Raw genomic sequence first — 17,428 nt, 5'->3', positions numbered from 1 at the left:
TTTAATCAAAGTTTTATTTATCTAAATATAGGGAGATTTGTTCCCATTCCGGCTACTGAAAGTTCTATTGGGGAGCAATAGAGGTTTTGAATTGATGTAATCTTGTTTTTTTTTTTTTTTTTGTAATCAAAGTTTTATTTGTCTAAATTTAGGGAGATTAGTTCTCATTCTGGCAACTGAAAGTCCTATTGGGGGCAATACATGGCTGATAGTTGTCTATTGGGGGCAAAAAAAAAATTTCCGGTGAGATTTTCAACAAATTCCTTTGGGCTACGCCCGGTGACCGGAATCCAGCGAAAGTTGGCTGGATTCCGGAGGCCGGTGACGGGGCTCCGGCGAAGTCTCCTATGGTTTCTCTCTCTCTAAAAGGGGTGAGGGTAAAATGGTATTAAAAAAAAAAACTTAATGGGGAATTAGGGAAGACCTCCTTAGAGTGTTTTGGGTAAGAGAGAATTAAAAAAAAACTTAATGGGGTAAGTGAGAAAAAAATCTCTAAAAATGAGGTAAATGGACAAAAACCCTATATATATATATAGCTGAGCCGTTAGATTGATGTATGCTACTTGAAGAATTTATACATTATAGACCAAAAGTTTCTCTTCCAAAGGATTCTCGCTTTTCTAACACCTTGGGTTTGCAACATGCTGTCCTTGTAGGATTGGAAAAATTTTAAATACACACCCCTAATCACTTAATACACATCCCTATTATTTTATATTTCAAATTAGATTTTGTAAGTAGGTTAAATGACCAAAACAGACATCTATGCATTAGAAGAAGAAAAAAATAGTCATATTTTCCTTATATTATTCTATTTATGTATAAACAGTTAGATAAACACAACAAATTTCTATATATGGCCCCCCAATTTAATACAAGAATAAAGTTAGAAACTATCTAACTTAATTTTTTTCTTAAATAAATTGTAATTAAATGAGATTTGAAACCATAATATTTAGAATTTCAAAATCAATGGCATTAAATATTTTTAAAACATATCGCTTTACTCCCATTTTTTAGTTAATTTCCTTGTTCTAAGAGTTATGATTAATCAATTTATTTTCTAATATAAAACATCACAGGTGAAAAAACTTTATAATTATTAGTTTGTTTGGCCCCTCTAATGACAACTTTTTTGTTCCGCCATGATGGAGAAACTACTGGTATAGTTTTGGGTGAATGTTCAACTCATAATTTTATACTTGATTAATATGGTGTTTGGAGGATGAGAGCTCAAATAACACAAAACCTATTTATATGCATCTATTTAAAGGGAACAATAATAAATCTTTATGGATTTCTCAATAACTAACACAAGTAATCAATATGGTCATTTACCAAACGTCAATATACTAGAATATACTAATCATATTAAATAGTAACCTTAATATAGTCAAAAAGTAGGATATTTCATGATTTTTTAGATTAAGGGTATTTTAGGTACTTTGGGTTGTGTATTTAGTAAAATATTAGAATGAGAAATTAAATGGGTGGTGTATTAAGTAATTAGGGGTGTGTATTTAAAACTTCTCATAAGATTGAGGCTTTTTTGTGCCATATTGGGTTGGAAGCATCTCTGTAGTAGTTTTGGGTGTGGAAAGCACTGCCCCTCGATAAGTCTAAATGTATATGCCTTGATAATGCATCTTTTCTTTGTACATCCATTAGTATAAATTACAGTTTCCCTAATCTGATTTGTCTTAGGAGTAAAAACAGTCTATTGTAGAAGAAATGGAAAGTGTTGAGAATGAAATGGATACTGCATTTGTGGAAGAAAATACGGACAGTGGGGATGAAGTGGAAACTGAGAGAAGTAATGTGGAAATTGATATTGAAACTACTGATGAGAATGAAACAGTGAAAGAAAGGGTAAAAGAGCCAGAGATTTGACTAGTGTTTGATTCAATTGATGAGCTAGAGAAGTATTGTAAATCCTATGGAAAATGAATGGGGTTTGAAGTTTGTAAAAGGACCTCAAGCAAAAGAGATGATGGGGAATTGAAGTACATAACATTCACATGCATGTTCACGTTTTGGCAAGCTTAATAGCAAATCAAGACATGCACTTAAATTCCGACCAGTTGCAAAATCATATTGCAAGGCTAAACTCAATGCAAATTCACTCCGAGATGGAAAATGGTTAGTGTCTTCCATTGTGCTTGAACATAATCATGATCTTAGTACTCCAAGCAAAAGACGGTTTTTTAAAAGCTCAAAAGAATTACCGCCACATGTTAAAAAGAGGTTAGCAACAAATGATATAGCTGGAATAAGACCAAAAAAGAATTTCAATTCCTTTGTGGTTGAAGCGGGTGGACATTAGAATTTAACATTTCTAGAGAAAGATGTGAGAAATTTTCTTGATAAGGTAAGGCGTCTGCGACTAGGGGAGGGAGATGCTGCTGCTATTCAAAAGTATTTTCTGAAAATGCAAGCTGACAACTCCAATTTCTTTTATATAATGGATACAAATGAGGAGGGTCGACTAAGGAATGTGTTTTGGGCAGATGCAAGAAGTAGAGCTGCTTACGAGGAATTTGGTGATGTTATGACATTTGACACAACATACTTAACAAATAAGTATGACATGCCATTTGCACCTTTTGTAAGTGTCAATCATCATGGGCAATCAATATTACTAGGATGTGGATTGATTTCTCATGAGGATACAGATACGTTTACATGGTTATTCTAGTCCTGGCTTACATGTATGTTTGATCATGCTCCTAATGCAATCATTACAGATCAAGATAAAGCAATGCAAAGAGCAATTGAGATTGTCTTTCCTAATACACGACATAGGTGGTGCTTGTGGCATATAATGAAGAAGGTTCCAGAGAAATTGAAAGGCTACAAAGAGAAATACGAATCTATCAAGTTTTCTTTTCAAAATATTGTTTACGATTCACTAACTTGTGATGAATTTGAACATCGTTGGAAGACGTTCATTGAAAAGTATAACCTACATAACAATGAATGGTTATTGGGATTATATGAGGAAAGGCGAAGATGGGTTCCTAGTTTTGTGAAAGACACTTTCTGGGCAGGCATGTCTACACTTTCTTTGATAGGTATGTAAACTCAAAGACTACACTAAAGCAGTTTGTGGAGCAATATGAGAATGCTTTACGAGATAAAGTTGAGAAAGAGAATCTTGCAGATTTTCAGTCTTTCAATTCAAAGATTCCGTGTTTCACAATGTACAATATTGAGAAACAGTATCATGGTGCTTACACAAATACAAAGTTCAAAGAGTTTCAAAAAGAGTTAGAAGGAAAGATGCATTGCGGCATATCATCATCTGAAAGGAATGGTACAATTATAGATATAACTGTGGATGGTACAGAAATGAGACGAGTCCCGTTCATAGTTCATTTCAATGAGGACAGGTGTGAGGTAAATTGTGTATGTCATCTATGGTTGGAGTTCCAGAGAAATACATTTTAAAACGATGGACAGCAAGTGTAAAACGAAGTCATAGCAAAGTGAAAATAAGATATGGCAATTGGACTGCCAAGCCTGAAACACAAATAAATGATAAGATGTGTAATTTGTTTTATGAGGTGGCAGACTATTTTTTTAATCGAAAGAGGTCAATCAATTTTATAATTCAGCAAGCAGTACCAAAAACGACACACCCCTGAGGGGCCGATAGAAAGAGCCGTCCTTTAGGACATACAGAGGACCTATTCTAGAAAAAAAACATAACCTCGTCCTTTAGGTGGTAGACTTAGCAGATGGCAAAGAAGAAGATTGTAACATGGTGATGGGGATATTAAATGATCTAAAAATGAAAACTCAAAGTAAAGTTGATTGTGAAAGGAAAGGAGATAATACTGAGTTGGTTGAGAAGACAAAGCTTGATGGAAAACTTTCAAAGAATGGTTGCGAAGTACTTGATCCATTATCTATTCAAAGTAAAGGTCGTCCTCCACTCAACCGAAAACAATCTACGACCGAGCAAATTATTCGAAAAAGAAAAGAAAGTGAAGCTGCAAAAATATCTAGTGATATTGGGGTGAGGCTATTGCCACCCTACCATTTTCTTTGTTCACCCAACATTTTAATTTCAATTATTAAATTTACTTATCTAACTCATTTCTCTTTCCAAGAATATCCTTATATGACATATCCAATTTAAAAGTTAATGTTTTTAACAAAAATCTCTTATTTAATTTATACCCATAAAAAAACTAAAATTTATTAAAGTTTCTTAATAAAATCATAATCTGATTTACTCCCATATCTTTTAAAAAAATTTCTTTCAATTTCAATGTTCTTTATTTTAATCCATGTAAAAAGATTAGTAAATTTATAACTATGAGCAATGAAGAAGAGATTGTTTTTTTTTCTTAATGTTTTAAATTTTTACTTTCGGTGTTCACAAATGATATATATTGCAAAGATTTTGATGGAGTTAACGGCTTAACGCTAATAGTTTTATGAATTGTACAACAAATTAACAATAAGGATGCAACAAAAAGACAAAAGAAATAGTAATAATCAAATTTGGGTGGAGAAGATAAAGATTAATGTTATCCAATAAGAAATTAAGTAGTCTTTGTATTTAATTAATTACTTATATATTTATTTTTTCTTGTATATTTGGATTTTTGAAAATCAACTTATTAGTCATTTTGCACTTGGGTAATATAGTCAATTCAAATGTTTGTAAGGTGAACTAAGAAAATGGTAGAGTGACAATAGCCGCACCCTAAAAATAAATTTCATGTTAGACTACATTTCTATATTAATTAGTTTTTTTGTGAATTATTTATTGTTTACTTATTTTTAAGAAATGACTTAATTTTTTATTCTTTCTTTTTTAAGGTTCTAAGATAATGAATTTTTTTTCTTTTCTGTCATAAGGATTCTGAAATACTAAAAAGCACTAATGATACTTTTGGTATGCAAGAAAGCATTGTACTTCAGGTATGATAATTGTATTTTTTTTCTATATATCATTTTGATATTATGATAAAGCATCAATGATAAGCATATTTCAACAATGCATGTCTTTTAACATTCTGCCATTACATTAGTCTAACATCATTGAATTTTCAAGCATCTAAAATTTGTACAATTAGCACAAACATTTGAGTAACTATCTATACCCAAAACCCATGTCCACGTCCATAATACCTTGACTATTAGCCCACCACTGCAGCAAATGGGTGATTCTGTTTCTGATTTGACCTCATTTCCATCTCAAGGAGCCTTTGCAAGGTCTCAGAATGGTTGCTTCCACTAGCAACATTAGGAGCTGCAATTTAAAGAAAGTCAGTATTTTTATACATGAAGTTTCTGACATGGAAAAGGTGAAACTCAAAGTTGAACCTTAGAGCTACAAAAACTGGCCATATTCAAGAAAATATTCAGAAGATTAACAAAAGTTGAATCTCAAAGGGATTCAAATATATTGTGGATACTTTGGGCATAGTTTCACTTGACAGAGAAGTAGGGGTGAACCAAATTAAAAACCCATCAAGATGCTAAATGGTTGTTTTTTTTTCTCTTTTATCTGCATATTTCTACATGGATATGGCTTAAATCCCGCAAACACCAAATGTTACATTATACCTAGGATAGTGAACCAAATTAAAAACCTATCAAGTGCGTATAACAATCTGACAATTGCATTACAAGAGTTCCAAAATAACACACCTCCCATTGAACCCAACCCGTAGCTTCTGAAAACTGATATCCATTAAAAAAATGATGCATTTGAAATCACTTCATATATCCACAAAGTTTGGCTGGAAACATCCCTGGCAATTCCAAGCTGGACAAAATGGCTTTCAATCTGTGACCGTAACTAACTATACAATTATCACTTCAAATGATAACAAGAAGTTGCTTACCAGTAAACATAGGCGCAACAGCGTACAACCCTTGCCTTCAAATGATAGTTATTTGATATCCTTATCATTGCCTTCAACCCAGGATCAATCGAGTTCATTTATCAATAAGTTAAACTTCCATTGGTATCCAATACTCATAAGGAACAGCATAACCAACATTCTTTGATATAATACACTACAGTCATATTAAAAGTCAAAACTGCAATCAATGAGGGCAGTAGAAGGGTGGCATTAGGGTACCGTGAGCTTTGTTGCCGACGAGGTTATAGGCCATGAGGCTGCCGCCAACGATGTTGGCGGTTCCGGTGACGAGAAGGGCGATGTCGAGAGCGATCTCTTTGATTGGAGGCTTGTTGCATGTTGATGGTGTAGGAGGTCTCCATCATTATGTCTACGTCGGTAATCGAGAATGGATGATCTACATACGCCATGGCTTAGATCTGCAAATTCGGGTGAGGATTTTAGGTTTTCAGAATTGGGATTTTGAGTTTTCTGAGTTAGATGAGGTTTCTTATTATCGTCTTTTTTATTGATATTGTTGATTTTTATTTTAGATTGAAAAGAATTTAATAGGAAGACATGCTGGAGATGATTAGGATTAAAATGATGATTCGGCATGTGCCACATTATTTGGTATAGGTTTTTTTTTTTTTTTTGGTGATTGGAATTTTGAGTTTTCTGAGTTAGATGAGGTTTCTTATTATCGTCTTTTTTATTGATATTGTTGATTTTTATTTTAGATTGAAAAGAATTTAATAGGAAGACATGCTGGAGATGATTAGGATTAAGATGATGATTTGGCATGTGCCACATCATTTTTGTATAATTTTTTGAGATCTTAGTATTTTCCTTGTCAATTTATCCTAGCCTTTTGTTTATATAAAAAAATTAGATACATGACACGTCCGATTTATTAATTATTATTATTGACATTGTGATATGTTCTATTTATTTTAGCATGTATGTAAAGGTTTACACTAAATTTAAATTAAATATAAATAACATTATTTGGGAATCAAAGTTTTTGGTCTAATACATTCACACCATTGCACCCAGATTTGTTTCCACCACACATATTGTTAAAGAAGTCAATTTTGTTGCATATAATTTTAAATCATCACATCCAGCAATTCGTTTTCACATTTTGAATCATGCACTTTCCTTTTCTCTCCAGTTTGTGTTTCACTTTGACTAGCAAGACTAAGGGTGTATGAGATTGTTATGGTGCAGTCCGATTTTCCCGTTCAATATTCCCATCACCATAAGGGATTAATGAAGCTCTTGTTAGTGTTGTAAGTAATAGTAATAGTATGACCACCTTGATGTATCTGTAATGAGGTCTAATTAATAATTAAAGACTCATTAGAGGTCTCTCAAAACCTTAAAGGACATATACTGGGCTACAATCCTAGCTACAACCATATTAGACTTCAACAAAGTCTTTTCACTAGCAACATCATTATAGACTAGCGGCTTCAATCTATGTGTGGATTGCGTGTTACAAGTTATGTCCTTAAGTCCTTTGCTTATTTAAACGTCCAACATCTATAACAAATTCTTTTAATTAGGGATTGCAAGTATATTGTCATTGTCATACAACACTGCTTACGGCTCATAGGGCCCACTAAATTATTATCGCAAAATGGAAACATTATTGTTGTGTCATGTATCGTTTCAACAAGCTCTTACATATTGTTGATCATGTCAACAACTTATCTTATAGCGATCGACTTCCAGTCATATCTAGTGTCAGGCATGTAACTGACTGTCCTAGTGTTAGTGGCTTAAGGTTCTTGGTTAGGAACGCTGACATTGTCAACCGCTGAAGGAACATATTTGCCATGGTTTGGAGTTTGGGTGGGATTGAACATCATGAAATAGATATTTTGGCTTGCGTTTGATCTCAAGCTTCAGTTGGATTGGGTTGATGAAGATGGCGTTATGCCACTCTCGGTGATGACTTAACATTTTGGGGTTTTGGGAGTGCGGTTTGCCAATTTGGCTAGATATTCTCCATGCATTCGTGTGTGCCTCACTTCCTATGATGCCATGTGAAAATTGAACCTATGACCTCTACGATTTCAGTTATTCAAAATAATTAACAAACCACGGTTCGCCACTCTATTACTATGTCATCATTGGGCAGGACCGACCCTACCTTGCCCTGCCGAAAATCAATGGGCTCGGGTTGGGCCAGGCATAGCTTTTTTTTTTCTTCTTCTTTTTTTTTGAAAAATCAAAGCCCAGGTGCCGCCCATAGGACCATGGCCTTACGGGTTTTTTCAGACCAAGTAGGGCTGGGCTATTTGAGTGGCAAGGTCGGGCACATTATATATATATATATATTAGTACATAAAAACTGAACGGTTGAGATATGGATATGCGACCGAAAAGTGACCCTAAACCCTAACATCGCTCTGAAATTTCAGAGCGAGGCATCGCTCTGGATAGGATATATATATATATATATATATATATATATATATATATATATATATATATATATACAGATCATCTCTGCAAAATTTCAATGAAATTGATGGTCTTTAAGGTATCTAACTCGCTTAAACCAATGGACGAACTGAATCTGTCCAACCTGAACCGTACTAGCTTTAAGGCAGTTATCAATGCCTTAACGACCATCAATTTGGCTGAAATTTCGTAGAGATGATCTATACATTAGTACCTAGAAACTGAACGTTGAGATGTGGATATGCGACCGAAAAGTGACCATAAACCCTAACCTCGCTCTGAAATTTCAAAGCGATGCCTCGCTCTGGATAGGATCTATATATATATATATATATTATATCTTTATTCGAAAATGTACAAAAGCTATGAAATAACTCTTTTGTCGTTAATGATGACACAAGTTAGAATACAAAATTAAAGAAAAACAAGATGGTGTAATGCAACAATTGATCCACATGTTCAATTAATAACTACGTAAAAAATATTCATTTTAACACTGATTGGGCTTCTGGGCTGGGTTTATAAGGCGAGCCAGGCAAGCTTTAATAGGCATATATTCACGGGCTGGGCCTGGGTTTTGAACCCTCCGTTCTAGTCCTGCCCTATTCCCAATAGGCCTGGCTAATACGTGCCACAATTCGGGCCAGGATCAGACTTTTTCCCATTGGGCTGGGCGGGTGCCCAGGTGCCCATGAGCTTTTGGCCGATGGGGCAAATGATGACCCCTAACTGTTATCATATTTGTATTTAGCTAGTGGGCATGAGAATTTAAATGACTCTTTTTATAAGTCTCGTTTGTTGCTTTCAATGAAATGAGCTATGTGTATATAATGGATATTTTTTGCCAAGATGAATCTAGTATTAAATGTAATCTCTAGGTTGTGTTAATCAGTGAGTGAAACTGTTTTATCAAGTTCAATTAATATGATTAACTTTTCTTCAATATTATAAAAATCGCTAGGCACTAGTTAGGCCAGGTTGGGAACTAAGGGTTAAAAAAATTATATAAATAAAAATGTAAAAGGTATTATATTGATTGAAAGGTCCATTAAAAATCACTTTTTTTTTTTCTCGGATAAAAGAGTAAACCTCACTTCCATGTGTCACTTGGAGTTGGAGTTACTTACAAAGCTGGGAAGAAAAAATAATGGAATTGCTTCTTTATTTCCATTTCTACCAAAAAAAAATCTTGAGTCCCTTTTCCAATCATCGAATCCCCAAATCCCAATTCACTCCCAACTGATTAAACGGTCACTGGAGAAGGAACAAGAGGAAGAACCTCCAAGAAGCGGCAACATGCCGCCAACTTATCCACTACCACCTTCAGCCGCCCTTGCGCTTCCATCATCGTCGCTCTCCCTCCCACACTGACCACAAAAAACTCAACCTCAACCTGATCCATAAATCCCATAACTCATCTCTCCCTTCCTTCAACGATGTCGCTTTTGTCGACGTCATCCTTCGCTTTTCCATCAACCCTATTGTCTTATACCCGTAGATCACTCACCCACCACACATCCTACTGTCTTTATGTTGGTTTATGTATGGATAATGCATAACGATTGTAGGTCTTATTAATGATGAATTGTATTATACTTTGAATGATCAATGATCCTAAACAGATGGTTTGATTGGTTTCTATATGGACAATGCATAACAATTGCATAATTGATCAGTGATGAATTTTATTAGACTTAGAATGATCAATGGTGCTAAATTGGATTATACAGTTTATACTGAGATTATTCAGAAACGGCCTGAACCTGAATGATCCCGACCCAAAACCGGCAGGGATAGGTTCAGCCAAGATCAATTTTCAAAAAAATGCAATCTCGATCATCTCGGCTTGTCCTATTGCATAATCGGGTTTGGATTTACGATCATGCCCATTTTGACCATGCTCACCCTTATCTGATTGGTTGCCACATTGTCCTAATGTACTGCATATTGTTTCTATTCAACATTTTCTTTTCTAAATTTGGAGCCTTTCGAATAAGAGGAATAATTTGTTTGGGACATTCGATCAATGATTTGGGTGATGTCATTTTTTATGCTCGGCTCCATATATTATAATTCCACAACGTCAAAAAACATACCGGAGTACAAAAGAACATAAAATGGAGTGGAAAGTTTCGATTGCAAGTTGGCTAAAAGTTAATGTTGATACGCTTTTGATCAAGTCACCAAAGGGAAAAGATTGGTATTATTGAGCGTGATTGGGAGACTAACTGCTTGTGTTGGAGTTAGGCCATCTCTAATCCAACTACATAAAGGGCTAAAAGCCTATTTTTTAACCCTTTTGGTCTCCAGCCCAAACAACTTAAGGCCTAAGTGTTAAAATTGAGGGCCAAAAGGCAGAAAGGGGCAAATTTAGCCTTCAAAGTAGCCCTTTAGCCCTTAGGGCCAAATGATCAGAAATGGGAGGCCCACCTGTGGTAGTGCTGCGTGACATGTGCATGACATTAGCAACTGATGTATCCGTTAGGTTTTTTTTTTTTTTTTTTTTTTTAATTTTACACTATAAATGCCATTCAATGACTCGATGAGTAATTAATGTTGCCCAAATAAATTGTTATAAATCTATTCAAATTTCTTACTAAATTTTATTTTTTATGAATAAATTTTCCTTATAACTTTTATTTGTTATGAATAAATTTTCCTTGTAACTTTAAGTTATTATGAAATAAATGTTTGTTAAAAGCAGTAACCTATCCCAGTACCATTTGGTCTAGTGACATAAGTCTCTCCTTTATAAGTGGGAGCTTTTGAGTTCGACTCACAAAAAAGACTAGTTGTTGATGTGATAAAAAAAAAAAACAGTAACCTTCCAAATGGAATAAAGGTGAACTCGAAATGAAATAAGAATATATATATATAACATATCTAAAATGTTAAAATATATTTTAGGGCTATAATTTAGCCTTGACGGTGTGGAGACGGTGGATGTCACATCGATGAATAGTACAGAATTCAGGGCAATATATTTTAGGGCTATAATTTAGCCTTGACGGGGTGGAGACGGTTGATGTCACATCGATGAATAGTATAAAATTCAGGGCTAAAATTTAGCCCCAGGGCTATTTTTAGTCTTTTGGGTTGGAGATGGTCTTATCTACGCTTTAGCGTCAAATGTTAGTTTGCCAGAGTATGTTGAGGCATTAGTGAGTAAAGTTGTGTTTCATTATGCTCTTCATACTTCTCTACACATGGTTGGGCTTTCTTTACTTTCGAGTCTGTTTTTGTTCATACCTACAAATAAGTTAATTTAATCGCGCATTTTTAGTTGGGGATGCTCTTCTTCATCATCACAATTGTTGTTGGGGCTTCAATCCCTTAATTTTATTTCTACAATTTCCCTTCTTAGTGTAACCAAAATTTTCAAATCAAGTTTGGCATTCATTTTCATAAAATACAGTGCAGATTGCTCATATATATATATATATATATATAAATATACAATATAAAAATGTTAATGCTAAAAATAGAGAAAGAAGACAAGTGCATATAGACATGATAACCTATGTTTGTACATAAATACTATATTTCCAGAATAGTTTAAGATGTTATGTTACTAGTTGAATCGATAACGTTGAATTTGTCGAAATACATCTATTTATATATTCTCAACTTTTAATTAATTTTCTAACAATTTATCAATAAAGAGTCTTCTCAATATTTAATTTTTTGACATAAGTCATCCTTTACCTTTTTTTGTTTTCTTTGTAAACGTAATGGCAGTTTTGCAAGAAATTCAATTTATCATCTTAATTAATGGAAAGATTAATCAGAAGGTCACTATTAATTAATTAGCCCGTTCTTTATAAATGCCAAATAAAGATCCTCCATCTACAATACGAGGATGGGTAACAGGTAGCCTCCACACACTAGTCACTCCCGTACTTTGATAGGCTAGGCTCACAATCTACCATATATAAATCTTCCCCCCAATTAAAATAAAAAACCCATGCTTTTTTTCCATTTTTCATTAACTAATTTTGGTGGGTTGGTCCTTGGTGTGTAGTAGCTAAAACAAAAAATATAAAATAAATTTTCAGATTAAAAAAAAAAAAATTAATTAATTAAAAATGATACCTAACGAAGAAGAGGCTGTTCTTCATACGTTTCGTTCCCCAGTGTCTAAAACTAACACAACACACCCTCTCTTCCTCTCACCCGAAACCCAATTCTATCTATCTCTCTCTTATTCTCTCTCTCTCGCTTTCGCTCTCGCTCTCGCTTCGTTTCTCTCGCGCAAAACCGAAAACAAAACCCTATTAATTTCAGACTCTCAGACTCGTCCCCATCCCCATTCGAATCCCTCTCTCTCTCTCTCTCTTCTCGCTCGTTCTCTCTTTCTCTCTCTGTCTCTCTGTGGCGGCCCCGTCGCTTCTGCGACTCTGAAACTCCCTCGCTCCTCCGCCTCCGAAACGCATTGGTTTGGGGCGGTTATTAAAACGGTTACGTTTTGGCTTAATCGTCAATCACTGCGCCCTAGGGTTAGTTCTCTCTCTATCTCTCTCGCTCTTTGTCGTTTAATTTTCGGGGCCTCTGCAAATCCTAGGTCTTGGAGTCACAGAGAGAAGAGGAATCCGTATGTGTTAGGGTTTCTATTTCCAGCGCATTTACTCGGCCTTCAGTCTCTGATTTCGCCGTCGCCTAGGGTTTTTTTTTTTTGGTTTTTGTTTTTGTTTTTTTCCGGTTTTGTTGGTATGATTGGACTGTTTGATGGGGCGGTGATATTTTCGTTGTTGCCATAGTTACGGACCTATTGATTCTTCGGGTATCGGGGTTGAAGATGAGGGGGCTTTGAGTGTGTGAAATTTTCTCCTGCAAATCCATCTTTTTTATTTGAAGATGGAGGAGTAGATAGTTTCCCCTCTGTTTTAGTTTTTTCGAATAGCATTGTGTTGTAATCTTGGCATTGGCCGCCCCGGTTTGATAAGTGGGTGGAAACCCCGGTGTTGGTAGATATAGTTGGTCAGTGACAATATCAGAGGGTGTTGATTTTATTAATCGGAAGTAATAAGGCTTTGTCCAGGTTTAGAATTTGGGGATTCTATATAGAAGAGAAAGAAAATATATCCCCCTCGAAGCAACTGTGTTTTGATAAGTTTCATGGAGGAAATCCTAGTTGTGACTTAGGATAACTGGAGTAGTGGCGCTGACTTGCGTATTGCAGTTGATTGTGAAGAAGAGAAAATACTTGTAGTTGAAACTTCACTCTCTTTGTTGAAGTATAATAATTTGGGGGAAAACAGTGGAGGTGGTGAAGAAGGTGAGAAGTGTTTCTGTTGTTATAGCTGATCATGTTCAGTGCTCCTTATGGAAAGAAGTGAACCCACATTAGTTCCAGAATGGCTGAGAAGTACAGGCAGTGTTTCTGGGGGGGGCAGTTCAACCCACCATTTTGCATCATCTTCAGGTACTTTTTGTTCATGTTTTGTGTTCCCAATACTTTCCTTTGTTTACGTGCAATTATGCTACACAGACTCTTATTTATGGATTGTGGAGACATCTATTACAATGGACTTGTTGAATATACGGTATTTTTATATATTTTAGTATAACACAAAGTATCTTGACTGTTCTGTAATGCTTATGTAGATGTTCCGTCCTTGGCTCATCACATGAGAAATAGACCTTCAAAGAGCATAACTGAATTTGATAGCCCTCGTTCTCCTTATTTGGATCGCTCTTCCTCCTCTAATTCCCGGAGGAGTTCTAGCAATGGTTCTGCAAAGCATGCTTACAGTAGTTTTAACAGAAGCCACCGTGACAAGGACCGTGAAAAGGAAAAAGAAAGATTAAATTTTGGCGAACCTTGGGACCGTGACTGTTCTGACCCTCTGGGAAGCTTGTATACCAGTAAGGACCATTTGCGACGTTCCCAGCCTATGCTTTCCAGGAATAAGAGTGAAGTGTTGCCCCGAAGAGCTGCTATTGATTCAAAAAGTTGTAGCAACAGCAGTCATAACAATGGCAATGGTCTGATTTCTGGGGTTGGAGTTGGTATTCAGAATACTGTGTTTGATAAGGATTTTCCCTCACTTGGAACTGAAGAAAGGCAAGGTGTGCCTGATATTGGCAGAGTCCCATCTCCGGGATTTACCTCAGCTGTTCAGAGCCTGCCTGTTGGCAATTCAGCTTTAATTGGGGGAGAGCAGTTTAAATCAGCTTTGGCAGAGGTGCCTAATGCTATAATTGGAAGCAGTAGCTCAGGATCATTTTCGGTTCAACCAACTGTTGCTGCTTCTTCAGTGTCAGGGGCTTCCATTGCAACGGCTGGTCTTAACATGGCCGAAGCATTAGCGCAAGCTCCGGCAAGAGCTCGCACCGCTCCTCAGGTAACTGAGAGTTTGTATCTGTTTTGTGCTATTTGAACACTGTGTACCAATGCTAATCTAAAGAAGCATTTTCATGTGCAGTTATCTATCAAGACACAAAGGCTTGAGGAATTGGCTCTCAAGCAGTCGAGGCAATTAATACCGGTGACACCTTCAATGCCAAAATCTTCAGTAAGTTGTATATCTGCATGAGGTTGTTTGATGGGTGTTAAACTTTTCTCTTCTAATATCTTGTATTTTATTTGTAGTTGGGATCCATTATCTATATTTCCTGACATCCCCCTATATATCATGTAACGGTGATGTCAGGCTCTTTGGCACTTGATTTTATGTTTGTCTAAGAATTAATTTCCAATATATTTACATTACATGGAGAGAATTAGATGCACATTTATTTCTTCTCTCAAACATCATAGCTTGAAATACTTCCTTCTTTTTTTGTTTTTCTTTTTTCCATGCAATTTGGTGTTGGGCAGTTGATGAATAATAGGTTTATTAATTTACATTCCGGAAGGTATTATTATGTGGTGCACTGTGCAGGCAGTTTTAGTTCACCTTACAATGAGTTTTAAGTTCAAGTTATTTATGCAGAAGGAATACATAGAGGCCTCACTTAGTAGGGCAGAGATTTAATATAAGATTGACCTACTACATCACTTTCTCAATGTCACCTTCTTTATATGGTCTTCTCTTTCTTGGAAGAGGGAGGGGGGTTGAAGCTTCTTGGTTTACTTAATTGTTGATTGATAAGGACAACGTGTCTCTGTTGATAGATAGAAGTGGGTCGGAGAAGTGAAAGATATATAAGTAAGGTACTATATGTTGAGAGATGGTGCTTGAATATATAATATACTGTTCACTTAGGATAAGTGAGATGAAAATAAACATTTTGTTTTATTGATTGCCATTTATGTTCCATTATGCAACTAAGATGATGGTTGTAGTCTGTTGCGTGCCTTTTTAATTTTTTTTATATATTAAGCTTTCATGTTTCAAAACAATGAACCATTGAAAAATTTATATGTGCACATGGACATCCCACTTATCTGCTTGTTTACTAGTTTTAGATGCTGTTATCTTTTAGACTTTTGTTGACAATTTTGTATTTATCTTTTCAGGCTCTTAATTCTTCTGACAAGTTGAAGCCCAAAACAGCAGTCAGAGCTGGTGAGATGAATGCACCTGTTAAGGGTGGGCAGCAGCAGCCCTCTCAGTCGCACCATGCCAATCAATCTCTTCATGGGGGGCCTGTCAAGTCTGATGCTCCAAAGACATCTCATGGGAAGTTCCTTGTTCTCAAACCAGTATGGGAAAATGGTATCTCTTCTTCTCCAAAGGATGTCACTAGCCCCACAAGTAATGCAAGTAGCAGAGCAGCAAATAGCCCACTTGCTGTTGCTCCTCCAGTTGTGTCCGCTTCTTCAAGGAGCCCTAACAATCCAAAGCTTTCGGCGGTGGAAAGAAAGGTAGCTGCGTTGGATCTGAAATCTGGAGCCACTTTGGAAAAGAGACCTTCTTTGTCTCAAGTCCAGAGCCGGAATGATTTCTTTAATCTTCTAAAGAAGAAAACCTCAGTGAACAGTCCAAATACTCTTCCAGATTCAGGCCCTAATATTTCATCTCCCACTATGGAGAAATCTGGTGACATAACTAGGGAAGTATTCAGTGATCCTGCGAGCCCTCACATTGAAAATGGTGGAGAGGTGACTGGCAACGGTGATAGCTCTGAAGAGGTTCACAGATTTTCTGGTACTGGCCCAAGTGCAGCAGTTTATCCGGATGAGGAAGAGGCTCGTTTCCTTCGTTCTCTTGGATGGGAGGAAAATTCTGGTGATGACGGCGGTCTAACGGAAGAAGAGATCAATGCCTTTTATGACCAGGTATGAAATTTGATATTCATGTCTGTTTACTTTTTGTGAACTCTTTGAATTGAATTGGTGACGTAGTAATGTTTAATGAGATGGGTGCAATGTGGTGTATTATTGTAGTATACTATTGTTATTGTCACTTTTTGCATGCTAAATAGGTTGGTTCTACAGCTGAACATTATCACCAACTATGTGTGCTCGTTCTATGCAGTATATGAAATCAAGACCATCTCTCAAACTGAGTCGAGGCATGCCGAAGCTTTCAATGCTGCCTGAATCTCATGCAACTAATTTGGATGGGGCAACTACTGAACTGAGCTCATCTGACTCTGGGTCTGAAGCTTGATTTACTTTTTCTCACACATAGATCCAAGAATTTTCAATTTTTTGATGGCAGATGGTTAGTCTCTTATCTCTTTGTTTTGGAAAAAAAGAAGAAGCTGAGAGTTCGGTAAGAAACAAGATAATGGGTCTGGAGAAGAACTATGCATTCTGCAAATAGTGCAATAAGTTACAGGTGCCCCAATCCTGTCTGCCTAAAATGGTTTTTGTTTAGGTTTTAAATTTTTATGGAAGAGCGTAGGGTAGGGGCTATTTTGTCTGCAGTGGAAGATGATGATGAGAAAATTGATACTTTGGTGTATTTTGGTCCTCGTTCTTCCTCTTTCTTTTAGGGGGTTTCATTCTACAAGAAAAGGCTTATTATGTTTTTGGTCAATTTTACGGAAAAGAAGAAATCAAAAGGGGTTTATTTTTATCTTTGCGCAACTTGATTTAAAGTTTTGTTTTCTATTTTGTTTAGATCAGTTATTTTTTCATTTCTTTTTTTATAATTGTCGGCCCAATAGGCCAATACATATGAATAATCATATGGAAGAAATTA

The 17,428-nt window shown here is 35.9% G+C and overlaps 1 protein-coding gene and 1 pseudogene across 1 annotated transcript; both read left to right on the top strand.

Moving 5' to 3' along the window:
- Positions 1 to 1,731: 1,731 nt before the first annotated feature.
- Positions 1,732 to 3,447, top strand: LOC112178447 (annotated as a pseudogene).
- Positions 3,448 to 12,478: 9,031 nt separating this feature from the next.
- On the top strand, positions 12,479 to 17,304 carry LOC112175462. The gene is made up of 5 exons (XM_024313141.2): positions 12,479 to 13,755; positions 13,938 to 14,677; positions 14,759 to 14,848; positions 15,796 to 16,557; positions 16,757 to 17,304. Exons 1-5 carry the CDS (start codon positions 13,656 to 13,658, stop codon positions 16,889 to 16,891), a joined length of 1,827 nt encoding a protein of 608 aa, XP_024168909.1. The 5' UTR covers positions 12,479 to 13,655; the 3' UTR covers positions 16,892 to 17,304.
- Positions 17,305 to 17,428: the final 124 nt, after the last annotated feature.

The sequence above is a fragment of the Rosa chinensis genome, chromosome 7, assembly GCF_002994745.2.
Source record: "Rosa chinensis cultivar Old Blush chromosome 7, RchiOBHm-V2, whole genome shotgun sequence".
In the NCBI taxonomy this organism is placed as follows: domain Eukaryota; kingdom Viridiplantae; phylum Streptophyta; class Magnoliopsida; order Rosales; family Rosaceae; genus Rosa; species Rosa chinensis.
This window is presented reverse-complemented; position numbering and strand designations above follow the sequence as displayed.

Coding starts and splice junctions, on each gene's coding strand:
- LOC112175462 (XM_024313141.2), top strand. CDS start 13,656: ATGGAAAGAAGTGAACCCACATTAGTTCCAGAATGGCTGAGAAGTACA. Junction 14,678..14,758: donor GAGCTCGCACCGCTCCTCAG/GTAACTGAGAGT, acceptor TTTCATGTGCAG/TTATCTATCAAGACACAAAG. Junction 14,849..15,795: donor CTTCAATGCCAAAATCTTCA/GTAAGTTGTATA, acceptor TTATCTTTTCAG/GCTCTTAATTCTTCTGACAA.